The 24,947-nt window shown below is 34.0% G+C and overlaps 3 protein-coding genes and 1 non-coding gene across 6 annotated transcripts; 2 read left to right on the forward strand and 2 right to left on the reverse strand.

Moving 5' to 3' along the window:
• The first annotated feature begins 2,289 nt into the window (after positions 1-2,289).
• Positions 2,290-14,502, forward strand: LOC113743563 (uncharacterized). Of its 3 annotated transcripts, XR_003461130.2 has the most exons (9): positions 2,290-2,610; positions 9,026-9,166; positions 9,319-9,411; positions 9,502-9,628; positions 10,811-10,920; positions 12,662-12,742; positions 13,604-13,683; positions 13,810-14,117; positions 14,284-14,502. XR_003461130.2 is itself a non-coding variant. In XM_027271618.2 (8 exons), the coding sequence occupies exons 1-8, from the start codon at positions 2,311-2,313 to the stop codon at positions 14,027-14,029; spliced, it is 1,152 nt and encodes a 383-aa protein (XP_027127419.2). In that variant the 5' UTR covers positions 2,290-2,310; the 3' UTR covers positions 14,030-14,502. The 3 variants fall into 3 exon arrangements, 2 of the variants coding, with proteins under 2 accessions (XP_027127419.2, XP_027127420.2); XM_027271618.2 differs by having other exon boundaries at positions 13,810-14,502; XM_027271619.2 differs by lacking the exons at positions 13,810-14,117; positions 14,284-14,502 and adding an exon at positions 12,829-12,893.
• Positions 14,503-14,939: 437 nt separating this feature from the next.
• Positions 14,940-15,010, reverse strand: TRNAG-ACC (transfer RNA glycine (anticodon ACC)). The gene has a single exon. It is a non-coding gene; the product is annotated as a tRNA-Gly (tRNA).
• A 1,170-nt stretch (positions 15,011-16,180) lies between these two features.
• Positions 16,181-17,690, forward strand: LOC113743632 (GPI-anchored protein LLG1-like). Its single transcript, XM_027271677.2, has 3 exons — positions 16,181-16,351; positions 16,447-16,503; positions 17,233-17,690. Exons 1-3 carry the CDS (start codon positions 16,276-16,278, stop codon positions 17,586-17,588), a joined length of 489 nt encoding a protein of 162 aa, XP_027127478.1. The 5' UTR covers positions 16,181-16,275; the 3' UTR covers positions 17,589-17,690.
• Positions 17,691-22,540: 4,850 nt separating this feature from the next.
• On the reverse strand, positions 22,541-23,409 carry LOC113743625 (uncharacterized). The gene is made up of 2 exons (XM_027271671.2): positions 23,181-23,409; positions 22,541-22,892 (listed from the first exon to the last, which is right to left on the reverse strand). The coding sequence occupies exons 1-2, from the start codon at positions 23,280-23,282 to the stop codon at positions 22,764-22,766; spliced, it is 231 nt and encodes a 76-aa protein (XP_027127472.1). The 5' UTR covers positions 23,283-23,409; the 3' UTR covers positions 22,541-22,763.
• Between the last annotated feature and the right edge of the window lie 1,538 nt (positions 23,410-24,947).

Raw genomic sequence — 24,947 nt, forward strand, 5'->3', positions numbered from 1 at the left:
CGATTTCATATTTTTGGGCACTGGTACACTATTCATTTCATGAAGTTCACAATTCTTCATTTTTTTGGTCTCTGTTTATGAGATGAATGCTCACAATCTGAGCCCTTCAAAATCTTTCTTGCTTACCTATTATGTTAGGAACTCTATTCATAATTGTCTCGAATAAATATGGCTATCTGTCTTTATAGAGTAAGCGTGTCAGTAAAATTGAAGCCAAAATATAAGTAGCAAAAAGATTGAAGTTGGAAATCATGCATTTCACGTAATGAAAGCCTTTGCATCATTTGCTTCTGAGTCATCATTTGGCAGAAGATTGATGATTATGCAAATAAAAATGGGCAAGAAGTTCCAGCTTTCTAGGTACCAAAATATCATGAAAAATAATAGATCCCTTCAAAACAAACAGTTACAAACAAAACCTACACAAGAAAAGGAAAAAAAAAAAAGAGAAAGAAATATCAATAGCTACAAACAAGTCAGGGACGTTATTTGTGGCGTGAAGGCGTGAAGGGCAATTGGAATGTCACTTCAAGAAATATTGCATATGAAATGTAAAAGAGCAATTGGAATGTCATTTTCCTATATATATTTTTCACGGAAACTTGAGTGGAAGCCACTAATGGAATCTATTAGAATTCTAGACCGGCAAGAATGTTGAATCATTTATTAATTCCGGATTAGTTTCTTAATCTGACTATAGTTAATTAATAGTAGAGTGACAAGTGTTCCGTGATCATGAGTTGTCTATTTCATGTTCTACCATACTTAACCCACCAACTTGCAATAACATAAGACCCTTCACATCTTAGTTTTCACTTTTCACTAATTAATGATTTTACAAGTTAAAAGAAAAGTAGCCAAAAGGATAGTTTAACTTCTCCATGGTCGGAAAGGCAATTTTTTGAGCAAGTGTTGTATGTTGTGATAGGTACAGACTAATTACTTTAGATTTTGCAAATCTTGGAAGCACCCCACTAATTATTGGTCCTAAGCACGCAAGAGAGGGCATAGCCAAATGCTGTTGAGTTGATGTGAAATTGATCCGTGCCAATAAGATAGCACATGAATTAACTTTTCACGCTAAATCTTGACACCTTATGGAATCCCTATGGAATTTCTCCCTCAACTTTGTTAAGTAATTCATGTTGGACGATTTTCAACAATTTAGTTAATAACATTTTCTTTTTTTTTTTTAATAAAAATAAACTTGTGTCAAAATCAAAGTTTTCTTATTATGCCAAATCAAAATAACTCATATGTAAACTGTTGAGTGTGAGGAGTTGACAGAAGTTGAGCAAGGTTTGAAATGACTTTTTATCTAATTATCTCCATTCTCCCTTTCAATAGCTCAATCCGGGTTGTACCCTAGAGAATTAGAAGGGTTTTTATGCCTTTTTTTCTCCAATTTGGAGGTTGACTAAAAATAATCCTATAGGTTTCTATACAGAATAGTTATTCAACTTATTTGACGAGACTTAGCCGTCATAAATAATTTAAGTCCTTTAATGGTGTAGGTTGAGGATTCAAATCCCTATCGTTGTCTTTTGTTTTAGCTCAAAACTTGTTGTATCTCGCCAAAATCTTCAACGTAGATTAGTGCAAAATCACTATAAAGGGTGCTGCTGGGGAGAGGGGAGCAGGGGGAGTTTTGATATAAACTGGTCAAAAGTTTTATTTATTTCTTTTTGACATAATACATAAGTCAGGAGCCTAAGTTGTCGTGTCAATACTCAAGTCCATTTTTTTTTTTTTATAATAAAGCATATTTCATTAAAGGATTACTGGAAATCGTCCAGCATAATAATACTCTAGTCCATTTGTGCTCTAAAATCAATGGAAAGTTGTAGAAAAAAAGTATGTTGTATGGGAAAAATGGATGCAACTGGCATGTTCATTCAATTTAAAACTATTTTCTACAATATAAAGGAGGTTATTAAAATCATTGCATCACAAAAAAAAAAAAAACAGGGGAGAAGGAATATTATGAAATGATAATCCAAGGAAGATATCTGGATTAAAACCTTCCATTGAAACCGAAAATCTAATTTACAAAAAAAAGTGCTGATTTGTTTGTACAGCTTTTTTGCCAATGAATTGATGGACTGGTTTCGGGTCACCTTTTCCAGGCCCTATATTAGAGCCCAACGAAATGTGTCCATAATGTAAATTCATTCAGGTGTCAACAGTCCAACTCAAATTCATTACTCTAGCCCTTCGCTAAACCCAATAAACCGGCCCAATATTTAGTTTTTCTCTAAAATGCCCATGGGTTTATAAAAATTGCAATACCACCCACAAACTTTGCTGTCCATGGCGATGGCCAGACCCTTCATCTTCAAAGCCTGTCTCCTTTCAGCCGAAACTGCGAACCTCTTGAAGAAGAACCGCATGGACCCGAAGCCCTTTTCAGAAAAAGACCAGTTTTTTTCAACAAAAGCCGAAAAGGTCACCACCAATGGTGCAGCGAACATAAGCCTTCAAGAATGGCAGGGCTGGGGCGCCATCTCACCTCTACCTGCCATGGTTATTGAAGTCATTCAGGACTTGAAGCTTCTGGAGAAAGATATTGGAGCTCATTTGGATTTTGGTGGCAATCATGGCAAACTCCAAGTAAGAACAGTTTTCTCTTTCTTTATTGATTAATCCCCCAACTCTCCTCCAAGAACAGTGGAAAAAAGAAAAGAATTGAACTACCAAAAGTAAGAATATTCTGTGTAATATGTGTTTAAATTAGATGATGAGATGCATAAAGTTTTTAACTTTTTATTTGACTGTTTTCTTGATAGACAAATTGATGGGTGATTACTTGTTTAGAAGCTTTACTGATTTTACCTTGGGATTTTTGTATTTTGTTTATTATTTATTTATTATTATTATTGGTTTCTGAATGGCTGGAAACATCAACTGTGATCAATTGATGTTATGTTAAGGAAATTGTAAGTGGTAATGTGAATGTAAACATGAGAATAGAATTGTCATGTTTACTACTACATTCAACAGGTTCGAGGCTATGTTTGGCTTTCAGCTCATGTGACCTGTTGGATGGTCATAGGTATCTTATTTGATCAATGCAAAGCGTTGTGCATTAAAAATCAATCATGGTATTAATGGATGAGATTTTGATTCAGGTGATGCTTTTGTTGGTCAACGGTATTAATATGATCTGTGCATGACGTCATCCAGAATTTTTTGTGTGTAATTTATCACTCTGAAACTGAACTGTCTTGTTAGGCATGTTGCTTTTACTGCTGCCTGTAGATTATTTATGTAAAATGCCTCTTTCTTGGACTCTCTTATGTTAATACAGACGATGATTGCTCATTTATGACATGTACTAACAAGCACATAAAACAGGTGGTTTACTTTTACGGCTGCCACTAGATTAACAATTTTAACATTTCCTTAGATTGGTAATGGAAATTAGCGAGGCCATACAATCATTTTCTGTAGAGTTTGTTGATATATATCCCTTAATGTGAAGTTTCTAACGGAGTACTGAAATTAGTGAGTACCAACTGTCCAGTTCAGTTTTGAATGTCCTCAGATGAGTACATATGTATTTAATTGATAAGAGCTCCTAGTATGCAAGTCACTTGGAAGGTGATACTGATGTAGACAGTAAGTAATCAAATATTCCCAAGATTGGATGTAGAGATCAGATGTAGTTCAAGTATATACTGGTCTGAGATAACCTTTAGACAGGGTATTGCTAGAGTCTTGCATTCTATTATAGATTCAAGGGTGCTTTTAGGTGGTTAAACTATTGAAGTAAATGAAAGTGTGTTTTACCATGTCTTTTATTTGTTTTTTGTTAAATGTATTCCCCTTTTCACTATGCAGAATGATAGCCTTCTCTTCTCTATCAGTCTCTCTCTCTATCTCATTTTCTGTGTGTGTTTGCAATATTTTTGGATGTGTACTTAATGACATAGATAGCAAGCATCATATCACAATGTTTATATGGTAAGGAGTTACAATTAGGTTTTGTATTGTTTATGTTGTTTGCTCTATTTGATATTTCTTTTTTTCTGTCATTTTCAGTGGTTAATCAATACTTTTTCTGCTGAATAATGTTGTACATATTGTAGCTGCTGTGGAGTGATTATATAATTTAACAGAATGGTTTGTTAATTTAGCTGATAATCCATTTTGGAAATTGAAAAATGTAACGACAATAAGGGAACAGGTTCATGACCTGCTAGATTCTATCCCACATCGATGCTATCAGTGCCTCCAATTCAGTATATAAAGTTCATTTCCTTATCCCACGATCGCCGAGCTCGGTAACGTGGGCTTTCACCCAAGTGGGGGGCAAGGGCATGGACTCGGTTGCTGGCAGCACAAAAAAATTCCACATTCCACATTCCACGATTTAAAAAAAAAAAATCAATGAATTAAAAAAACGTTGCAGCAACTGGGACCATTCCCTTTTCTTCATTTTTCGTGTTTAAGCCACAAATAAACTACAGAAATTTAGCTAGCTAGATTTGCAATGTTTTTGTATGTGTATGTAATCCCATAGATAGCAAGCGTCATATCAAAATGTTTATATGGTAAGGGGTTACGATTAGGTTTCTTAATGTTTATATTGTCTGCTCTGTTTGATATTTCTTTTTTCTATCATTTTCAGTAGTTAATCAATACTTTTTCTATTGAATAATATTGTACATGTTCTAGCTGCTGTGGAGTGATTGTCTAACTTAGCAGAATGGTTTGTTAATTTAGTTGGTAATCCTTTTTGGAAATTGAAAAATGTAATGACAATAATGGAAGTAGTTCATGACTTGCTAGATTCTATCCCACATCGACATCATCAGTGGCTCCAAGTTGGTAAATAAAGTTCATTTCCTTATCCTACGAATGCTAGGCTCAGTAACATGGGCTTGTACCCCAAGTGGGGGCATTAAGGGTATGGAATCAGTTGCTTGCAACCCAAAAAAATTCCACATTCCAGTATCTAAAAAATAGACATGAATGAATTCAAAAATGTTGCAGCTGGTTGGACCATTACCTTTTCTTCATTTTTGCTGTTTAAGGCACAATGAAACTGTAGAAATTTAGCTAGCTAGCGTTTGCAATATTTTTGTTTGTGTTCATAATCCTGTAGATAGCAAGCAGGTTCATTTTTCCAGTTTAAGGCACAATGAAACTATAGAAATTTTGCTAGCTAGTGTTTGCAATAGTTTTGTATGTATACATAATCTCATAGATAGTAAGCAGGTGTTATATCACAATGTTTATATGGTAAGGGATTATGATTAGTTTTCTTATTGTTTATGTTGTCTGCTCTGCTTGATATTTCTTTTTTTCTGTCATTTTCAGTGGTTAATCAATCCTTTTTCTGCAGAATAATGTTGTACATATTGTAGCTGCTGTGGTGTGATTATATAATTTAGCAGAATGGTTTGTTAATTTAGCTGATAATCCTTTTTGGAAATTGAAAAATGTAACGACAATAAGGGAACTTGTTCATGACTTGCTAGATTCTATCCCACATCGACGCTATCAGTGCCTCCAATTCAGTATATAAATTTCATTTCCTTATCCCACGATTGCCGAGCTCGGTAACGTGGGCTTTCACCCAAGTGGGGGGCAAGGGCATGGTCTCGGTTGCTGGCAGCACAAAAATTCCACATTCCACATTCCACGATCTAAAAAATAAAAATCAATGAATTAAAAAAAAACATTGCAGCAACTGGGACCATTCCCTTTTCTTCATTTTTCCTGTGTAAGCCACAAATAAACTGTAGAAATTTAGCTGGCTAGCGTTTGAAATATTTTTGTAGGTGTGCATAATCCCATAGATAGCAAGCGTCATATCAAAATGTTTATATGGTAAGGGGTTACGATTAGGTTTCTTGTTGTTTATATTGTCTGCTCTGTTTGATATTTCTTTTTTCTATCATTTTTAGTGGTTAATCAATACTTTTTCTGTTGAATAATGTTGTATGTGTTGTAGCTGCTGTGGGGTGATTGTATAACTTAATAGAATGGTTTGTTAATTCAGCTGATAATCCTTTTTGGAAATTGAAAAATGTAATGACAATAACGGAAGTAGTTCATGACTTGCTAGATTCTATTCCACATCGACATCATCAGTGGCTCCAATTTGGTATATAAAGTTCATTTCCTTATCCTACGAATGCTAGGCTCGGTAATGTGGGTTTGTACCCCGAGTGGGGGCATTAAGGGTATGGAATCAATTGCTTGCAACCCAAAAAAATTCCACATTCCACTATCTAAAAAATAGAAATGAATGAATTCAAAAATGTTGCAGCTGGTTGGACCATTACCTCCTTCATTTTTGCTGTTTAAGGCACAATGAAACTGTAGAAATTTAGCTAGCTAGCATTTGCAGTGTTTTTGTATGTGTACATAATCCCATAGATAGCAAACAGGTTCATTTTTCCTACTTAAGCCACAAGGAAACTACAGAAATTTGGCTAGCTAGTGTTTGCAATATTTTTGTATGTATACATAATCCCATAGATAGTAAGCAGGCGTCATATAACAATGTTTATAAGGTAAGGGGTTATGATTAGGTTTCTTATTGTTTATGTTGTCTGCTTTGTTTGATATTTCTTTTTTTTCTGTCATATTCGGTGGTTAATCAATACTTTTTCTGCTGAATAATGTTGTACATATTGTAGCTGCTGTGGAGTGATTATATAATTTACCAGAATGGTTTGTTAATTTAGCTGATAATCCTTTTTGGAAATTGAAAAATGTAACGACAATAAGGGAACTAGTTCATGACCTGCTAGATTCTATCCCACATCGACGCAACCAGTGCCTCCAATTCAGTATATAAAGTTCATTTCCTTATCCCACGATCGCCGAGCTCGGTAATGTGAGCTTTCACCCAAGTGGGGGGCAAGGGCATGGACTCAGTTGCTGGCAGCCCAAAAAAATTCCACATTCCACGTTCCACGATTTAAAAAATAAAAATCAATGAATTAAAAAAACGTTGCAGCAACTGGGACCATTCCCTTTTCTTCATTTTTCCTGTTTAAGCCACAATTAAACTATAGAAATTTAGCTAGCTTGCGCTTGCAATATTTTTGTATGTGTGCATAATTCTATAGATAGCAAGAGTCATATCACAATGTTTATATGGTAAGGGGTTACGATTAGGTTTCTTATTGTTGATATTGTCTGCTCTGTTTGATATTTCTTTTTTTAATCATTTTCAGTAGTTAATCAATACTTTTTCTGTTGAATAATGTTGTACGTGTTGTAGCTGCTGTGGAGTGATTGTCTAACTTGACAGAATGGTTTGTTAATTTAGCTGATAATCCTTTTTCAAAATTAAAAAATGTAATGACAATAACGGAAGTAGTTCATGACTTGCTAGATTCTATCCCACATCGACATCATCAGTGGCTCCAATTTGGTATTTAAAGTTCATTTCCTTATCCTTCAATCGCCGGGCTCAGTAACGTGGGCTTGTCACCTGAGTGGGGGCATTAAGGGTATGGAATCAGTTGCTTGCTACCCAAAAAAATTCCACATTCCACTATCGAAAAAATAGAAATGAATGAATTCAAAAATGTTGCGGCAACTGGGACCATTCCCTTTTCTTCATTTTTCCTGTTTAAGCCAGAATGAAACTATAGAAATTTAGCTAGCTAGCGTTTGCAATATTTTTGTATGTGCTCATAATCCAATAGATAGCAAGCAGGTTCATTTTTCCTGTTTGAGCTACAATGAAACTATAGAAATTTAGCTAGCTAGTGTTTGCAATATTTTGGTATGTATGCATAATCCCATAGATAGTAAGCAGGTGTCATATCACAATGTTTATATGGTAAGGGGTTACGATTGGGTTTCTTATTGCACATGTTGTCTGCTCTGCTTGATATTTCTTTTTTTCTGTCATTTTCAGTGGAATCAACACTTTTTTTGTTGAATAATATTGTACATATTGTAGCTGCTGTGGAGTGATTATATAATTTACCAGAATGGTTTGTTAATTTAGCTGATAATCCTTTTTGGAAATTGAAAAATGTGACAACAATTAGGGAACTAGTTCATGACTTGCTAGATTGTATCCCACATCAACGCTATCAGTGCCTCCAATTCAGTATATAAAGTTCATTTCCTTATCCCATGATCGCCGAGCTCGGTAACGTGGGCTTTCACCCAAGTGGGGGGCAAGGGCATGGACTCGGTTGCTGGCAGCCCAAAAAAATTCCACATTCCACTATGTAAAAAATAGAAACAATGAATTAAAAAAATGTTGCCGCAACTGGGACCATTCCCTTTTCTTCGTTTTTCCTGTTTAAGCATAAAAAAAACTATAGAAATTTAGCTAGCTGGCGTTTGCAATATTTTTGTATGTGTACATGATCACATAGATAGCAAGCCGGTGTCATATCACAATGTTTATATGGTATGGGGTTGCGATTAGGTTTCTTATTGTTTGTGTTGTCTGCTCTGTGTGATATTTATTGATTTTTTCTATCATTTTCAGTGTTTAATCAATACTTTTTCTGTTGAATAATGTTGTATGTACATGTTGTAGCTGCTGTGAAGTGATTATCTAATCTAACAGAATGGTTGTTAATTTAGCTGATAATCCTTTTTGGAAATTGAAAAATGTAATGACAATAACGGAAGCAATTCATGACCTGCTAGATTCTATCCCATATCAACATTATCAATGCCTCCAATTCAGTATATAAAATTCATTTCCTTAACCTACGATCGCTGGGCTTGGTAATGTGGGCTTGTCACCCGAGTGGGGGCATTAAGGGTATGGAATCAGTTGCTTGCAACCCAAAAACTCCACATTCCACTATCTAAAAAATAGAAATGAATAAATCAAAAATTGTTGCAGCAACTGGGACCATTCCCTTTTCCTCATTTTTCCTTTTTAAGTCTCAAAGAAGCTATAGAAATTTAGCTAGCTAGCTGAGAAGTGTTTTGGGAAATCCTAACTCCATTCTGTTGTTTTAATTGCTATTAGGGGCAATCCCCTAATTTGTTTCTTTCTGATCCTAGTGGTTGATATGCTCATCTTCAGGGAGATTTTAAAGTGCAAGAGGATAAAAAGCATAGGGCAAAGTTTCAATCTTTAGGAAATTCTGAGAAGAAGCTCCAATTCTTTTCAGCTCGTCAAATAGCATGCCGCTTACTCGGTAGTAGAGGATATCTCTGTCAGAAGGTACATCTGTTATTTCTTTTTTCTCATAGTGATGGTAAGTTGGAGAACCAACTATTGTCTCGGTGTTCCTTCCCATAACCCATAAATTGTCTCTGCATTTCATCTGTGCTCAGTTGCAAATTCAGTCTTTTCCTGTCTGTCTAATTGCTTAGTGCTGGCTTCCCATGGAAGATTGCATGTGTTCAAGACTTCTGCCTTTTCCCCTTTGGCATCGGATACGTTTTTGGTTGTATATGCATCCAAAGGTTCATATTCTTCTCGTTTTCATTTTCTTTCCCTAGTTACATATATGCATTACATGAGGATCAGCTAAGGACTTTATTGTTCTTCTGTAGGATTTTTTACGACAGAACAACACGGGAAAGTTGTTATGTCAAGTGTTTGGCACCCATGCTGCAACTTTGTGTCTCTTTGGCATTTCTGAACTTGAAGAAATCATGTGGAGTGCATTGAACTTTTCAGGTTAAATCATGGTTTAATTGGTAATATTTTGAAGATGCATCTCCTCATCTTTGATTCACTATGTTGTACTAGTATTAGATCTGTAAGGCATGAGTGTCAAAGCCATGACTATTTAAATGCACAATGGTCTTTGTAGTTCATTTTTTGACTTCGTAGTTTGCTCTACATGTTCGGCTTCCTACTGCAAACACTTCACATTGTTGAAACTGCTTGATTTCTTCTGCATGCAACTGACAATCTCTGAAAACTTTCTTTCCCAATAATTATTGTAAGGCTCACTTTGTTTACAATCATAATAGACCTTGTATTTTCTGATTCCACTCCCTTGAGCCTCTAAATTAATTTTTACCTCCTTAAAAAAATAAATTAGCAAAGAGTTTGTGGCAAAATTTGTTGCTATAAAAGTTTGACAGCTAAAGTTGCTTTGTGAAAAACCTATAGGAATAATCAACTAAGTGGAGCCTCAGATGAGCAACAGAAAGAGGAACAGATTATTAATTAAATAATTTATTATGCATGCCTACTGGGTAGTATACAACTCTGGGATATTTGAGGGAAAATTGGAATTCCATCCTTTTTTTTAACTCAATTAACTTGAGAAGTTGAGTCTAATTAACTCGAATAGATCACATAGCTGATTGTAACAAATTGAGTTTGAGAAGGTATGCACAGTATTCTGATGGAACATCGGTTACTTTCTCTGTAATCTGAGATACCATTTCCCAATTTGAAAGGATTACATCCTTACTTCTGCAGAAGGGAATATATATTTAGTGATAATTGGGATTCATTTCGTATAAAACTAACTGGTTGAATTTGATCTCTTTAACGTAATTGAATAAGGTGTAAAAGACGGAGATCTGGAGATGAAATCTTGCTACAATTAAAATTGTTATGCCATGTTTTTGACTTTCTAATATAACCTAGAATTACGTCAAAGCTATGTGGGACTAAGGTCTTGGCCAATTTAATGGATTATTTAGATATGAGAAATAGACTTAGCTAAAACAACTACAGTATATGAAATAGCCTATTATGCTATTTTTTGCATTATTATTTGTTATGAATAATGCCAGTTTTTAACGTTAATGCATATCCATGTTTAGTTTCATGTTCATTTGCTACTTTAAGACTTTAAAGTTTATGCCTGTGAGTTTCTGAAGTGCATTGTGTATTCTTCAGGGAGAAGAAATGTTTGGTGTCTCTACCCTAATAAGAATGCTATGCCGATGTCTGTTCAGGACACATTCATTCAAAATTCCTCCAGGGATCATCAGTCTGAACAGAATTCGGTAATCCTTCTATAGTCGCATGAATACAGAAAAAGAGTGAATTTCTTGTATTTTTTTTGGTTGTCAAATCTTGATTGGTTCAAACGTAGTAGAACCTTCATTAAGTTTGCGATCTACTAATTAACAAATTAAGTTTGTGATCTTTAGTTTTAAGATTGCATTTAACATGGTATGTTCTTCTTCTCCACAAAATGCATCAAAAGAAAAACAAATTGAAATGATTTTCAGCTCAAGTCTCAGGCTTAAGGTTGATTGATTAAGCCTCTGGACAAAAAAATCATTTCTCATATTCCTCATATGAAACATGTTATCCTTGTTCTCAATCATTTCCTGCTTTAAAAAAAAAATTAAATTATGAGTTTTGTATCATTGTAATTTTTTTTTCTGGTCCTTTGCTGATTTGATGCACATAAATAGAAATTTAGTGCTGAACAAAAATTGTTCTAGCTGACTGTGCAAGTTGGAATGTGAAAGTTTTATGTGACTCTAGGTTTGGAACTGCATAGGTGCATGAAGTACAGTATTGTGTAATTAGTTGGTTACATTAGCTCATTGAAGCAATTTAAACTTTTGGAGAGGAGAATAAATTGATTTATCTAAGAAATTTGATGTTGATGAACAAAAGATGATTTTACAGTAAATGGTGATCTACTTCGTGAATACTACATGTTATTCAATTTAACTGTTTACTATACTTGCAACCTTGAATTCAACTGAATATTTTCATGAAATTTTCTGAAGCCACAGAAGTGCTCAATATCAAGAATCTTTGAACCCGGTACATTTTTTAGAGTCCTTGTCAGTAAATGTTCTGTTTGTTTAGGATATACCTATCGTAAGTGTCACATGAGATAATAACATCTTAAACTTAAGAAAATATGCTCAAGTTATATCAGAAAATTATAACATTATAAGAGAAGACGACATCTTAACACAATGCTCTGTAATAGTGTACTGTTTTGGCATTGTAAACAGTTATTTGATTTAGGCTCTGAAGTTTTCAATTGTAGTTATCCCATAGAGTTAGTAAAAATTTTACATGATGATAGGAAGGTAACTCTAACTCATAGAGGTTAGATTTACTCCCGAGAACTCATATGTATATTTACTGGGTTCTTCCCTACTTTTGAATTATATTAAAGCTTACCATTTCCCCAAAAAAAAGTTATGTGATTTCAACTCTCGCAAATGGATTATGGATGCCTATCTTTTTGTGGTTTTACGCATCTTTGGTCATAGGGAGGAGATGGAGAGGATTAATTGAGTGCCACATTCTGTTTCTGTTGGATTAGCACGAAATTTAGATATAAAGAAGCATGAATATCATTCAGGCTGACGTCCTCAAATTTGTCGAATTAGTTGAGCGTACAGAATTAAGTAATGCAGTATATGTGCAAGATATTCAGATTTCCACATCGGAGCTTGGTATTTGATCAGTCCCCTAATTTTAGTTCATGGTTTAATTCCAAAAGATTCAATTTTCTATTCCTCAAAAAATGGAGTGTCAAGTCCTGACTAGTTTGGGTGGACAAAAGTGGATTGGTAAGTTGAAGATTCTACTTATATGTGTCTATGAATTCCTGCCCTCACACGCATTGAATGCTTATAGCCCCTTTGTCTGTGTGTTCAGGTAGCTTAAACTTTAGCCCATACAAAGAAGACTGGCTTCGTTTCAATACGTTAACCTTCAATTCTTCTGACTCTTCTAGGATATTGATTTGAAGGTTGTGTGACTATGCAGGTACTTGGAGATGAAAGAATTAATTTTATTTTGATTGATGGTACATGGAGCAATTCCCAAGCAATGTTCAAGCGTTTAAAGGTAAACCAGAAATACAATTGGGGTCTGACCTCCTTTTATTTTCTATCACACGTCCATGGGGCTATGACTAAGCATTCTTGTCTCAGATGGGAGACAAGAAAAAGGAAAAGAGGAAAGAAATCTAGTGGAGCAACCACAAGTTCATTGTCTTGTAGGTTATATATTTTTCTTGAGTTAAGTTATACAGATATAAGCATATGTGTTTTCACTTTGAAATGGAAAGGTTCCTAGTAAATAGTTCATTTACAACAACAGTAAGAATTAAATGCCTTGACATCTGGAAGTGCCACAGATTCTGAAACTCTTCTGTAATATGTAGTTTTGAAATCCCATCATTCCTTTGGTGGACATAAATGGATAGAGGTTATGAATTACCTTCTAATTAAGCAAATTTGTTTCCTGTTACACCAGTTCCAAGTTATAAATACGACACATGCAAGCAGGTACACATGAAATGTTGAATCTTACAAGAAAGTAAAGTAGTTCTTCTCTGAATGAATTAGTTACAAGTTTTTGTCATGCTTCTCTTCAATACATATATATCTTCATTTTTGTTGTGGATATACTTTGTGGATTTGGTAGATTGTAACTCGACTGGCTTCGCTTGTTTGTTTTGTAATACCCAATGTATATTTACGAATCTGACTCTTGTTTTCAAGTTATTGACACATGCGGTATTTGAACTATGCCTAAGAGTGTTTATGGGTATCAAATATCAGACACATCTCAAGCAAAAAATCAGTTTGAGGATCCTGTTTTTCCAATTTCATGCTGCATTGCAAAAGATGAGCGTTGTATGGATCAGTCTAGTGATGTAGTAGTGCATCCTACTCAACATTTACCTTGAACATTGATGTGCAGGATAAAGCACAGGTAGTTTGGGGAGAAGACCTTCCTTGCATCTCTCTGAATGCAGGGGTATCTCTAATGCACAAACTTAGGCAAGATTCTTCATGCAAATGCTCATCTCGTGATATATTTGACTTGCATGCTTTAATAGTTTATTCTTGTTTGCCAATTTAATGCCACCGCGATTAAGGTTCAATTTCTTTCTTGTCTGATAGCAGACCACAACCCTCATGGGACCGTACCTGCACAGCAGCAGCAGCAGTTGGTCTCCTTTATGAGCTTCATCTTGTTCCTGAGTTCAGCTCTCATGGACTGGATAGTCAGGCTGAAGCTATCGAAGATGCTTTAGAGATTCTGTTTGAATCACTTACAGCTCGAAGACTTCGTATGGGGAGGTCCATCAGCCGAAAGGAGAGACATTACAGCAACCTCTGCTAGAAACAAGCATTTCTTCTACAATTTTGGCGGAGACTTTTTCCCTTCAATTGAGGCAGCGCCTGCATACTAACTGATTAGGTTATAAGAGGTGAGATCCTTGCTAATTTCTAGTATTACAGAAAGGAAATACAAAGTGACTGAGATCAAAGAACTTCGGTGGCCAGGCAGTGATTTTATCAGACTATACAGATTCAGATTTTTTTGCACAATGTTTTGATGCTGAAATTTCAGACACGTTTTTGGACATATGCCAGATGGTTGTGATGCAATGCTAAGTACTTGGACGCAAAGCGGATGATCGAAAAAATATGGTATTCGCTTTTCCCACATTTTGAACTTGAAAGCAAGCTATTTATTATGCTTTGGATTTGTTAAAAGGAACCATTTTGCTTGTATGTATAATGTATTTCAATTCTGAACTCACTGATGTATGTTTACGTGATTATATCTCAAGAATTTAGTTTCTTGAACTAGTCCTATATTTGGCTGTCCTGCTACTCTTAGTCTTACGGATTAAAAGACTGATAGAAAGAATTAATGTATTATTGGCTCTGAATGATAAAGTGAAGTTAATTATGGAGTTTGGGTTAAAGATGGATGGAAGAAATGGTGGCCTGTGTTTCCTTTCATTATCAAACTGTTTGTTAACAAGCGAGACAAAATGGTTCATGTATGCTAAAAGTTCAGTGGAGTTTATATCCAAATTTTGCCTATGCATTGGGGTATCTTGTGAAGTTTGCCAGATGTGCACCAAAAAGTGGTAAAATGACAACATATAAATGTCAATTGATACAAAAATTTAGGATCAAATTATGATTAATGGATACTAATACTAGTGTAGGGATGAATAAGGAAATGAAAACTGTCCAATAATAACAAATTCTTTACTTTATCATATTAATTTATTTTGGGCGGATAGCGGGAGTCGAACCCGCGTCTTCTCCTTGGTAAAGAGAAATTTTACCATTCGACCATATCCGCACTTTCCGTTCTTGATATATAATATGTCCACACAATATTAAATTAATAAAATTAATATATACCCGGATCATTTTTATATAGTGTCGGACCAGATACTCTCCTAAGGGCGATTCCAATTATTTTAAATTATTTTATTAATTGTATTTTTTCATCATTCAAGAAGTTTGCAAGAAGTTTGACCCCCCCCCCCCTAATTTTTTCTTTATTTGCATTTTCATCATTTTCTTTATTTGCATTTATTTGCAAGAAGTTTACATGATCAGTATAATGTTGTCCACTACTATGTTTTTAGGAAATTAATCGAAGTTATTTATAAAATTGGGATGGTGTATTAATACAAACAAACTTCATTACCATGAATATTATCTACCTTAAACTTTCACTATGCATTCGTTTAACGGTTCACCACCATCACCTCTTATTAACCTTGAATTGCACCATTAATTTATTTCCAATTGAGGTTAATTGGGGGAAGAGATGGGTTAGATGGTTCAGAGGGAACGAGTGTAAGTGCGAGATTGCGAATTCAAGTCCTTCCACTTACACTAAAGAAAGATAAAATTGAGGATAATAAGCATAAGAACGTAGAAACATAGCAAAGTATATAACAAAAGTTGAAATTTTGTGATGCATTGGTACAAATTTGTATTAGCACAAGACTTGCATAGAGTTTCGAAATTAAACTTTCAAACTAAGGCTAATGGGCATAAGATAATTCTAAAATATGCCTAATTTATCATCAATCATGCATAATAATAATAATAAAAGAACTTGTATAAAATGTATTGAAATTATATATTTATGTGACACTATAAGTTGTTTACCTGTATAAGAATTGCCGAAACGAATATCAAATTGACGTTAAAAAAAATATACATAATTTATTGTAACTGATGCATAAAAGAGTGATACAAAAATGGATTGAAAGTATTATAAACTGGCCCGAAAATCAAAATGTCAATATGATCCTTGTTTAGAAGTTTTTAACCAAATAAAACAAAAGAGGGATTCCCCACGTATCCAACAACTAATATACTTCTTTGCTACTGCCAAACAAGGTTCCTCCTCCATCCATCCATTCATCCCCTTCCATCCCTTCTCCGCTTCTCTCTCTTCCATTTTCCTGCCATTTTTTTACTTTCCACAAAAATGACACCCCTACAGATGCAGGCAGCTGCTACATTCCAACATTTTCTTGTCTCTTTCTTTTTCACCATTTTCATAACGAGACTGGACAAAACTGATCGTTGAACAGAAGAGAAACAATGGGGTCTAATCCATCTCTAATGTTGTTTCTCTTCTTTCTTCTTGTTGGATTGGCCTCTTCATCCTACATTTCAAGTGAGAATTGTTATGGCATTTATGTATACCATGTTGATTTTTTTTTTCTAATCTAATTTCTGTTTAATATATCTGAAACTTTCGTTCTATGTTAGATCATGCATTGGAGCCTAGCGGATTGAGAGGTCGTACCCTTCTTCAAGCAAAAGCATGTGAGATTCTTTCTCTCCTTTATTCATTTTTGCACCCTGGATATTGTTGGGAATGAAGAAATAAATTAAGTTTCAAAATCATTTTTATCCTTGCCACAATTTCATGGTTGTTCCTTGTGAGGGCATCCTTGATTAAACTTTTATTTTGACATCTTAAAATTTAAATTTCTGAATCCCAGAATTATTCCTTTGTTATATCCTTTTGAATGTTAGTTAATTCTACAGAATTTCTTAGTCCTCCTAAATTATGAGCAATAAAGTTAATACTTCTACATGTTATCCATGGATTTAGCTTCAATCTTGCATTTCTTTCACTTAGGTAAATCATTCCAACAAATTAACTCATATGCTGCCTACATTCTTTTCATTATTTATGTTTAAAAGAATCCAACTAGGTTCGGTTACATGTGGAGAAACAATTTACTTTAAGTTAAAAAAATTCATAATATCAGAAAAAAAAAAGCATATGAATGCAGATAACTGCATGAACAGAAAAATTACCATTTTAGTGATCTATCCATGTTTCTTCAAGATTGACATAATTCAAGTTGTTTTTCTCTGCCTAAAGAACCATAGGTGGTCATTTCTACATGCCCTTATCAGGAAAACAAAAGAGAAAAGGAAAAGTTTTATTTAATAGCTAAGCCTTCCATTCTACAAGAATTATTGAACACTGAAAATTCTTGGAAAATGTATGCTAAAACTTTCTGCAATCATGAAACTTTTCAGCTTGCCCTGTAAACTTTGAAGCTCAGAACTACACAATCATCACTAGCCAATGCAAAGGGCCGAATTACTCTCCAAAACTCTGCTGCGATGCCTTCAAGGAATTCGCCTGCCCTTTTGCTGATCAAGTGAATGACATGAAAAACGATTGTGCATCAACCATGTTCAGTTACATTAACATGTATGGACATTATCCTCCTGGACTTTTTGCGAATTTTTGCAAGGATGGCGCCCAGGGCCTTGAATGTGCATCTGCAGAAGCAGAAAGTCCCAAGAAAAATGGGGCGCTGAAAACTGCTCAATCAACTGTGCTGGTGCTGGCAGCTGGTTTCTTGACGTTTTTGTTGAATGCCTTCTAAAACTCAAGAACAGAAATCGAAAATGTGCACCTTTTAATTACTAGTTCAGACATTGATATCCTCCGAGTTTATATATAAGTAATATTTATCTTGAGATTGTAACGTTTTTTGTGCTCTGATCATTCTCTTGGACAATATTGAGCCTAATTCGTGCTGCTCGAAACATATTATTGTTCTTCAGGCTTTTCGAGCAATAAAATTAAGTTATAACTCACAATTTTCAACAACATTACAATCTAATTCACGATTAACGATTAACCACGTTTGGTGAGACTTGAACCTAAAACTAGTAAAATTTTCGTGACACATAAATCTTGGAGTTGCAGAGCAGGATAATCAGATTACAATAAGTTAGCTCAAATTTGTAGGATAATTTCAGAAACCTCCCTTGAGATTTCTGACTATTTCACTGACCTCCCTCTAGATTTCGAGAATTACACTAACGTCCCTTGAAGTTAATTATCTTGTAACATTTAAATCCAACCAATAATTAAAAAGTGATATTAGGAGAGAGAAAATAATATGATTCCATCATTGTCCCTCATCTACTACATTATTTAATTAATTTAACACTAACACATACATTAAAGAAAAACACTACAATTTGTTGTTTATCATTAGGGATAAAATCACATATAGCATCAAATAATAGTATATCATTTTATATTTTTCACTTAATATAAGATCCAAATTTCTCTTTTCAATTACATACTCATTGTCAAACACAATTAATAACAAATAAAAAAAAATGCAACCAAAATATTATAAAGAACAAACTTTAACATCATAAATATTCTTTTCAATATATTAAGGTTAGTCGCTGAGATTTTTATGATATTACATTTCACTCTTTTCAATATTTTGGTTATAGATTGTTTTGATTATTTATTATTGATCTTGTTTGACAATGGATTTGTAACTGAAAAGGGCAATTTCGATCTTATATTAAATGAAATATATAGAATGATATACTATTTTTTGTGCCACATGTGATCTCGAATGATAAACAACAAATTCTAGTGTTTTCTTTAATATTTGGGTTGATACTAGGTTAATTAAACAATTTAGTAGATGAAGGACAATGGTACAATCATATTATTTCTCTCTCCTAATATCACTTTTTAATTGTTTGTTAGACCTAAATGTTATAAAATAATAAATTTCAAGGGAGGTTAATATAATTTTTAAAACCTGAAGGCAGGGCAATCAAATACTCAGAAACCTCAAGGGAGGTTTCTGAAATTATCCCTTATATCTAGCAGAATCACTCTTTCCCGTGTGGTGTACGGACCCAACCAACATTTGTGACATATATTATATACTTACAATTTGGACTTATTTATATATATATATATATATATATATATAATTTATGTCTACAATAGTTGGTTCATACTGTAAAAGACATGCTCGACATTATAAATTATGGTACCAAATTATTAAATTGAATTAGTAAATTATCAAAAAAATAGTTAGTAAAGATATTTTAGTCAGATGACCGCAGAGATCTTTGTTCAACTTTCAAGTTTTTCCTTTTTTTACTCTCTTGAACAAAACAAAAATCATCAAAAAATTTAAAACTGTATGTAGTCTTCAAGCTAAAGATACAAAGATGAAATTAAATTTGGCTTCTCATTTTTGCATTGGGATTATAATTCCCTCCCAGCCAAAATACTTTTTTTTTTTTAAAAAAAAAGAAAATTTTAAGGCCGTCCAAATAGCATAAAATTTAGAACCGATCGTCCCCGTCACAATTCATTCACCAGCAACTTGCGCCAGCCACCGCCGTCATTAGTCACCGTCCCTCCAATCACGTCAAGGGAGCAAACAAAAATGTTACTATAACCTATTATTTTCAAACTTCTTCTCCCACTTGACTCTTGATTTTTCTTTCTCTCTATTTTTTTTTTACTTTCGTGATTAAATTTCATTATGTAGTAATTATTACAGACAATTAAATATTTGAGGAATATTGTTGCTCAATGCATTTACTTTATTTGATTGTGTAATTCATTATAGGTTCTACGTATGTGTTTGTCGATTTTATAGTTGTAACTTCTACTTTCTTTCTTTTTTTTTTAACTGAGAGATTTTGATTTCAAACATTTCTACTTATCGTCTCTTTCGACTCATTATCCGACTCAATTCTCCATTTGTAACATGTTAAGGCCACTATTGTATAGGCTATATATAACTTATCAGTAGTTATGATTAAGTTCGGAACATGAGCATAATATGTCAAGTTGTAAAACAAAAATACTTGTCAAGTTGAATTTCGGAGAAAAGTAAGTCTAAGCTGACATTTGTTACATAAACCAAAAATTTTGATTATACAGAATTTATTTCTACAGTATCTATAGCAAAAGAACAAGGAAAAAAACAAGTTGCAATTGTAATTTTAATTAGTTAATCCAATTGGTTGATCAAGTAGACAACATTGGCTCTTAAATTTCCCGAACAACATGATTTCTCCAACTAATGCTACTTCTTGTAATTCCTTCAGGGTGCAAGAGCATGAGTGTTGCCTGTGTTGTTAGCTATGCCATCTTGATCTATTAGTAACAGATAACATGTTATGCAGGTCATTGATGGTTTCTTGATTCTTTTAATACATTGGTCGGACTAGGAAAAGGGAGAGGGATTGAGAAGGTATCAAACAGAAAATCCCAGTAAAGCAAACAGCAAAAGTTCCTTAAAGCAACATCATTTATCACAAAACAGCAGCCATGAAAGTTCAACCTCTGTCCCCCCAAACGAGGAAAATGAAGACATAATGTGGACAACAAACAAAATTACGCAAATATTATTGGCTGTGGCCAATGCCAGTTAAAGAATCGTGTCAACGTATCATTGGTAGGTTCAATATATAATTTCTTGGATGAAAGGTGTTTGGCGAATAAATTATTTCACTATTTTACCCATCTTTTTGTCTCATGATTTGAGTCAAGTTGAAAATTTTGACAAATTTGTATGTGTGGTTGCACGTACAATGACAGGTCTTTGTCTTTCTGACTCCCTACCAAGTCATCTTGAATAATTTACCTTTGTTCCATTCAACCTCAATTGATGCCATTGATCTCTTTCTTGATTTTTTTGTTCACGTTTTGAACCTTTTCTTCGACCTAAGGTGCTTGGATTTGTCGGTGTTTGGCGGATATTTTAGTGTAGCATCAGAAAGTATATTATATGCCAGCTATGGATGTGCTAATGAGGCTTACTAATTAGAGATTCTTCAAATTAAATGCAAGTGTCTCACTTCTTCTATCATAGCTACAATGACAGATCAGTCAGATTTTAAGTGCATACTTGATCATATGCCAAAAATGAAGGGTTATATACCACCCTAATGTACTACAATGACAGTTGGAAAGGTTTTCTGAAACAACGATATAATACTTTGAATAAATTTTATATACACTGATAATGTATACACTATCACGATTGGATACACGATATATATGAAAAATTTGGATTTCAATTCCAATTTGAATTATGTGTCATGCATTCAATGGTGAAAGTGTATATAGTATCAGCGTGTAGAAAATTAGTTCTACTACTTTTGTGATGTACTATATGTGAAATAAAAAAATAAAAGGTAAATTAAAAAACGTGTATATGATGCAATCGAATAATGTCTTGTAAATCATATGTAATACAGGGGAATTGGAGTCTGAAATGAGAACATAATTGAATTTGGAACAATGATACCACAGCCTTGATTGTCGGTGTTTGGTGGATATTTTAGTGTAGCATCAGAAAGTATATTATATGTCAGCTATAGATGTGCTAATAAGGCTTGCCAATTAGAGATTCTTCAGATTAAACGCAAGTGTCACACATCTTTTATCATAGCTACAATGACAGATTAGTCAGATTTTAAGTGCATACTTAGTCATATGCCAAAAATGAAGGGTGACATATCACCTAATGTACTACAATGACAGTCTTAGTATGTTTGGAAAGAGGATTATAAGTTTTTTGAAACAACAATATAATATTTTGAGTAAATCTTATATACGCTAATAGTGTGTACACTATCATGATTGAATACACTACATATATACAAAATTTGAGTTTCAAATTCAAATTCGAATTATATGTCAGACATCCAATAATGAAAGTGTATACACTATCAGTGTATAAAAGATTAATTCTACTACTTTTGTGATAGTGTATGTGAGATAAAAAATAAATTAATTAAAAAACGTGTATATGATGCAATCAAATAATGTCTTGTAAATCATATGTAATACAGGGGATTTGGAGTCTGAAATGATAACATAATTGAATTTGGAACAATGATACCACAGCCCTGATTGCGGAATATGTTTGCTGCCTTTCCCAGATGCTGAGAATATCCCCATACAAGAAGACGAAAGGGCCATCTTCAGTTGCATCCAAATCTAAACATGACTTTTGCAGAAAAGTGTGCGGGAACAGATCTCAAACTACATATTCACCTGCATAACAAGATGGCGTAGGGCTTCTGCAAAATGTTTTATATGTCATAGTACAACTCATTATTAATTTTTTTTAAATCATAATAAGTACGTCAAATTATTGTAGTACAACGGTGTATTAAGGTCAATAATCTCTGCTGATTAAACAAATAGTGATGCATCACCGTAATCACATTTATAATGCTATCATCCTGTCCACATCCTGTCCATAACCATCAAACATTTTTCCCCTAGGACAAGTCTATTAAATATTGAACTGCGTTGCCGTTTTGATAAAAAAAAAAAAAAAGTCTATTAAATATTGAATGTCCTGAGTATTTGTACCGGTTGTTGAGCCAATAATTACTGCTAGAACTAGTATAAACAGTATAAAAGTGCACAAAATTGAAGAAAAGAGAAAGTATAAATGGGGCAATATTACTAATATTTCAATCAATTTGCCAGAACTAGCTGATTACAATACAAGCAGAGACAGCAATATCATGAGAAAAGCCCACCAGTTGCAACAAAACCTTAACAAGGAAACCATCAATTTTTGTTTTCTTTTTCCTTCATAGTCAGCCCCACCCAAAAAAAAAGGGAAGAGAAAGAAGAAACAGAGAGTTGTTCTGTTTTTCTTCCCATTATCTATGCTGTGATTCCGAAAAACATCATACTAATACCCATGGTTTTTCAAGAATTCAAGTTAGAAATGGATTGGAATCAGGGCTTCTTTTTATCTGTGAGCAGTAACCAGAGTCTCTATGAACCTCAACCCATCAAACCTTGGCGCAAATTTATCTGAAGAAGTTGTTGTTTGTGATGCAGATTTCTTCTCTTTTTTCTTGCTCGAAACATTAAGATCCTGGCAAGAATGAATCAATTCTTCGTCAGCTAAAAAAATTTAAGCAAATCAAGCAAAGTTAACATTCATTCATCACATAGAAGACTATCTTCACCTCCTAACCTTGAAAAACTAGGGAGAAAAAAGAGGATAAACAAGTAAAAAGAGTCGACTTCCAACAAGAAAAAACATGGAATTTCACAGGTCTTCTCATCTCCTTAATTTCCAAGAAAGAAGATTTTCTTGTGCAAGAATGAAAAGGACTCGAGTCACATGGAAAACGAAAGTAAAGGAAGGACTTCCATATACCTCATGAGGGATGTTGGTCTTGGGTGAAGAAGAGGAAGAAACAGAGTAAGCTGATGCAGAAGCTGCAGCCATGGAAGCTGCTACAATTCCTGATTTCTTCATGAATTCTTGATGGCGCAAAAAAGAAAATTAAGCCTGCAGGCTGCAGCTGGCTTTTTGATTTGCAGGGTTGAAAAATCAGATTTTACTTTTTATTTTCTTGGGATTACTTCGGAGTATGGAAATTGGGATGAGGGGAATGGGGACATGGGCCGCCATTTATAGTGGGAACTCGCAACTTGGAAGGGCGACTTGGTCCGCTTTTGGTCAGTGCTAGAATTTGGACGCCGTAACCACAGCTGCATGCCCCACACCGGCACTTAAGATTACTTTTCTAGCCTTGGATCAATTTTCCACCTTTGTTTAACATTTTTGGACACGAGGTTATATTAGTTTGTAATTTTTCCTTTCTTTTTTCTAAGAAGGAATGAGTAAAGAGGGTGACCATAAGATGTTTTTGCAATAGAACTTTAGACAAAAATATCTAAGTATATCAACACGATTAGATGTGATATTTTTCATCTTATTGAAATATATTGATCAGCGTGATCTTTATAAATTTTATTTAATGTTGAATCTGATTTGAATTAAAGTTCAGATCTCTTTTTAAAGGTAAAATATTTAGAGTTTATTCAAACATAAATATTAACTGTAATGTGCCTATTTTGAACTCTAATTTTCATATCTACATGTAATAATTGCAAAGGCGTATCACAATATTACTTTTTTAAAAAATAAATAGTATTTCAATATAAATTTGTACTCGGTTAATCAAATCAAAAGTAGAAAAGAAAAAACCTTCTTAAGGGATTAAATACTAAAAAATTGGCTACATTCATCAAGATATTATTGCGCCATGTTAAATGAGGATGAAGGATATAAAAATACTATAAGAGATGGACTAAGGGAGATTAAAAGAAATTTAGCTTAAAATAAAGAAAAAAAGAGTAAAAGTGAAATGCTTATCATTTTCCTAGTTCTTTCTTCACTTGTTTTCCTTTCCAAGATGTAAAATCGGCCAAAGCAAAATCCTCTTCTTGAAAGAGAACGAAAAATCTCTTCTAGATGCATTTCATGTTCTCGAATAGGGGTAGTTTGGTAAACTCAACATAGTACTCATTCATGTTTCCCGCGGCATCTCGGGAATTGATTTCTTCGAGACAACGGTTGTTGGAGGTCGGAGCCGATTGGGAGATCTTTCGAGGTTATGCTCCAGTCAGTGATTGCAACGTGTATGGCTGGAGATGAAGCGACGTCAGCCCCAACTCTGCTTCACTGGTTTTATTATGGCCTGGAAATTTGAAGGCTTTAAGTGGAGGGTAAAAAGGATCATTTGAAAGTTAAAAGGACTGGTTGGCAGTTGATATTCGGTTTTCCATTTGTACCCTCAATCAATTCCATCCAATAGTTAAGTCAATTCCATCCATTTGAAAAGTCAATAGTGCAAGATGATTCATAGCCCTGAAAAATCAACAAGAACCAAAATTAAAGTGGTTGGCTTTAACCGATTTTTCTTGTTTTAATTAAAAATATTTCAACTTGTGTTATTGTTTAGTCATCATGGACATGTATAGGCCAAACACAAAGAGCTCGTGATCCTAAATTAGAAGTCAGATAATGATTTGTATAATTAATCGAAAAGCTGTTTCCATGTCTAAAAAGTCAAAACGATTTTTTTTGTGTTTGATATATGCATTTTGATTTGAATTTGGAATCCGTTTAATTTGA

Source organism: Coffea arabica, chromosome 5e (genome assembly GCF_036785885.1).
Source record: "Coffea arabica cultivar ET-39 chromosome 5e, Coffea Arabica ET-39 HiFi, whole genome shotgun sequence".
Lineage (NCBI taxonomy): Eukaryota > Viridiplantae > Streptophyta > Magnoliopsida > Gentianales > Rubiaceae > Coffea > Coffea arabica.

Excerpts from the sequence above, each read along its gene's own strand:
- LOC113743625 (XM_027271671.2), bottom strand. The coding sequence starts at position 23,282 with ATGAAGAAATCAGGAATTGTAGCAGCTTCCATGGCTGCAGCTTCTGCA. Across the intron at positions 22,893-23,180 it reads AGACCAACATCCCTCATGAG|GATCTTAATGTTTCGAGCAA; the intron begins GTATATGGAAGT and ends CATTCTTGCCAG.
- LOC113743632 (XM_027271677.2), top strand. The coding sequence starts at position 16,276 with ATGGGGTCTAATCCATCTCTAATGTTGTTTCTCTTCTTTCTTCTTGTT. Across the intron at positions 16,352-16,446 it reads CTCTTCATCCTACATTTCAA|ATCATGCATTGGAGCCTAGC; the intron begins GTGAGAATTGTT and ends GTTCTATGTTAG. Across the intron at positions 16,504-17,232 it reads CCTTCTTCAAGCAAAAGCAT|CTTGCCCTGTAAACTTTGAA; the intron begins GTGAGATTCTTT and ends GAAACTTTTCAG.
- LOC113743563 (XM_027271618.2), top strand. The coding sequence starts at position 2,311 with ATGGCGATGGCCAGACCCTTCATCTTCAAAGCCTGTCTCCTTTCAGCC. Across the intron at positions 2,611-9,025 it reads GCAATCATGGCAAACTCCAA|GGAGATTTTAAAGTGCAAGA; the intron begins GTAAGAACAGTT and ends GCTCATCTTCAG. Across the intron at positions 12,743-13,603 it reads CAATGTTCAAGCGTTTAAAG|GATAAAGCACAGGTAGTTTG; the intron begins GTAAACCAGAAA and ends ATTGATGTGCAG.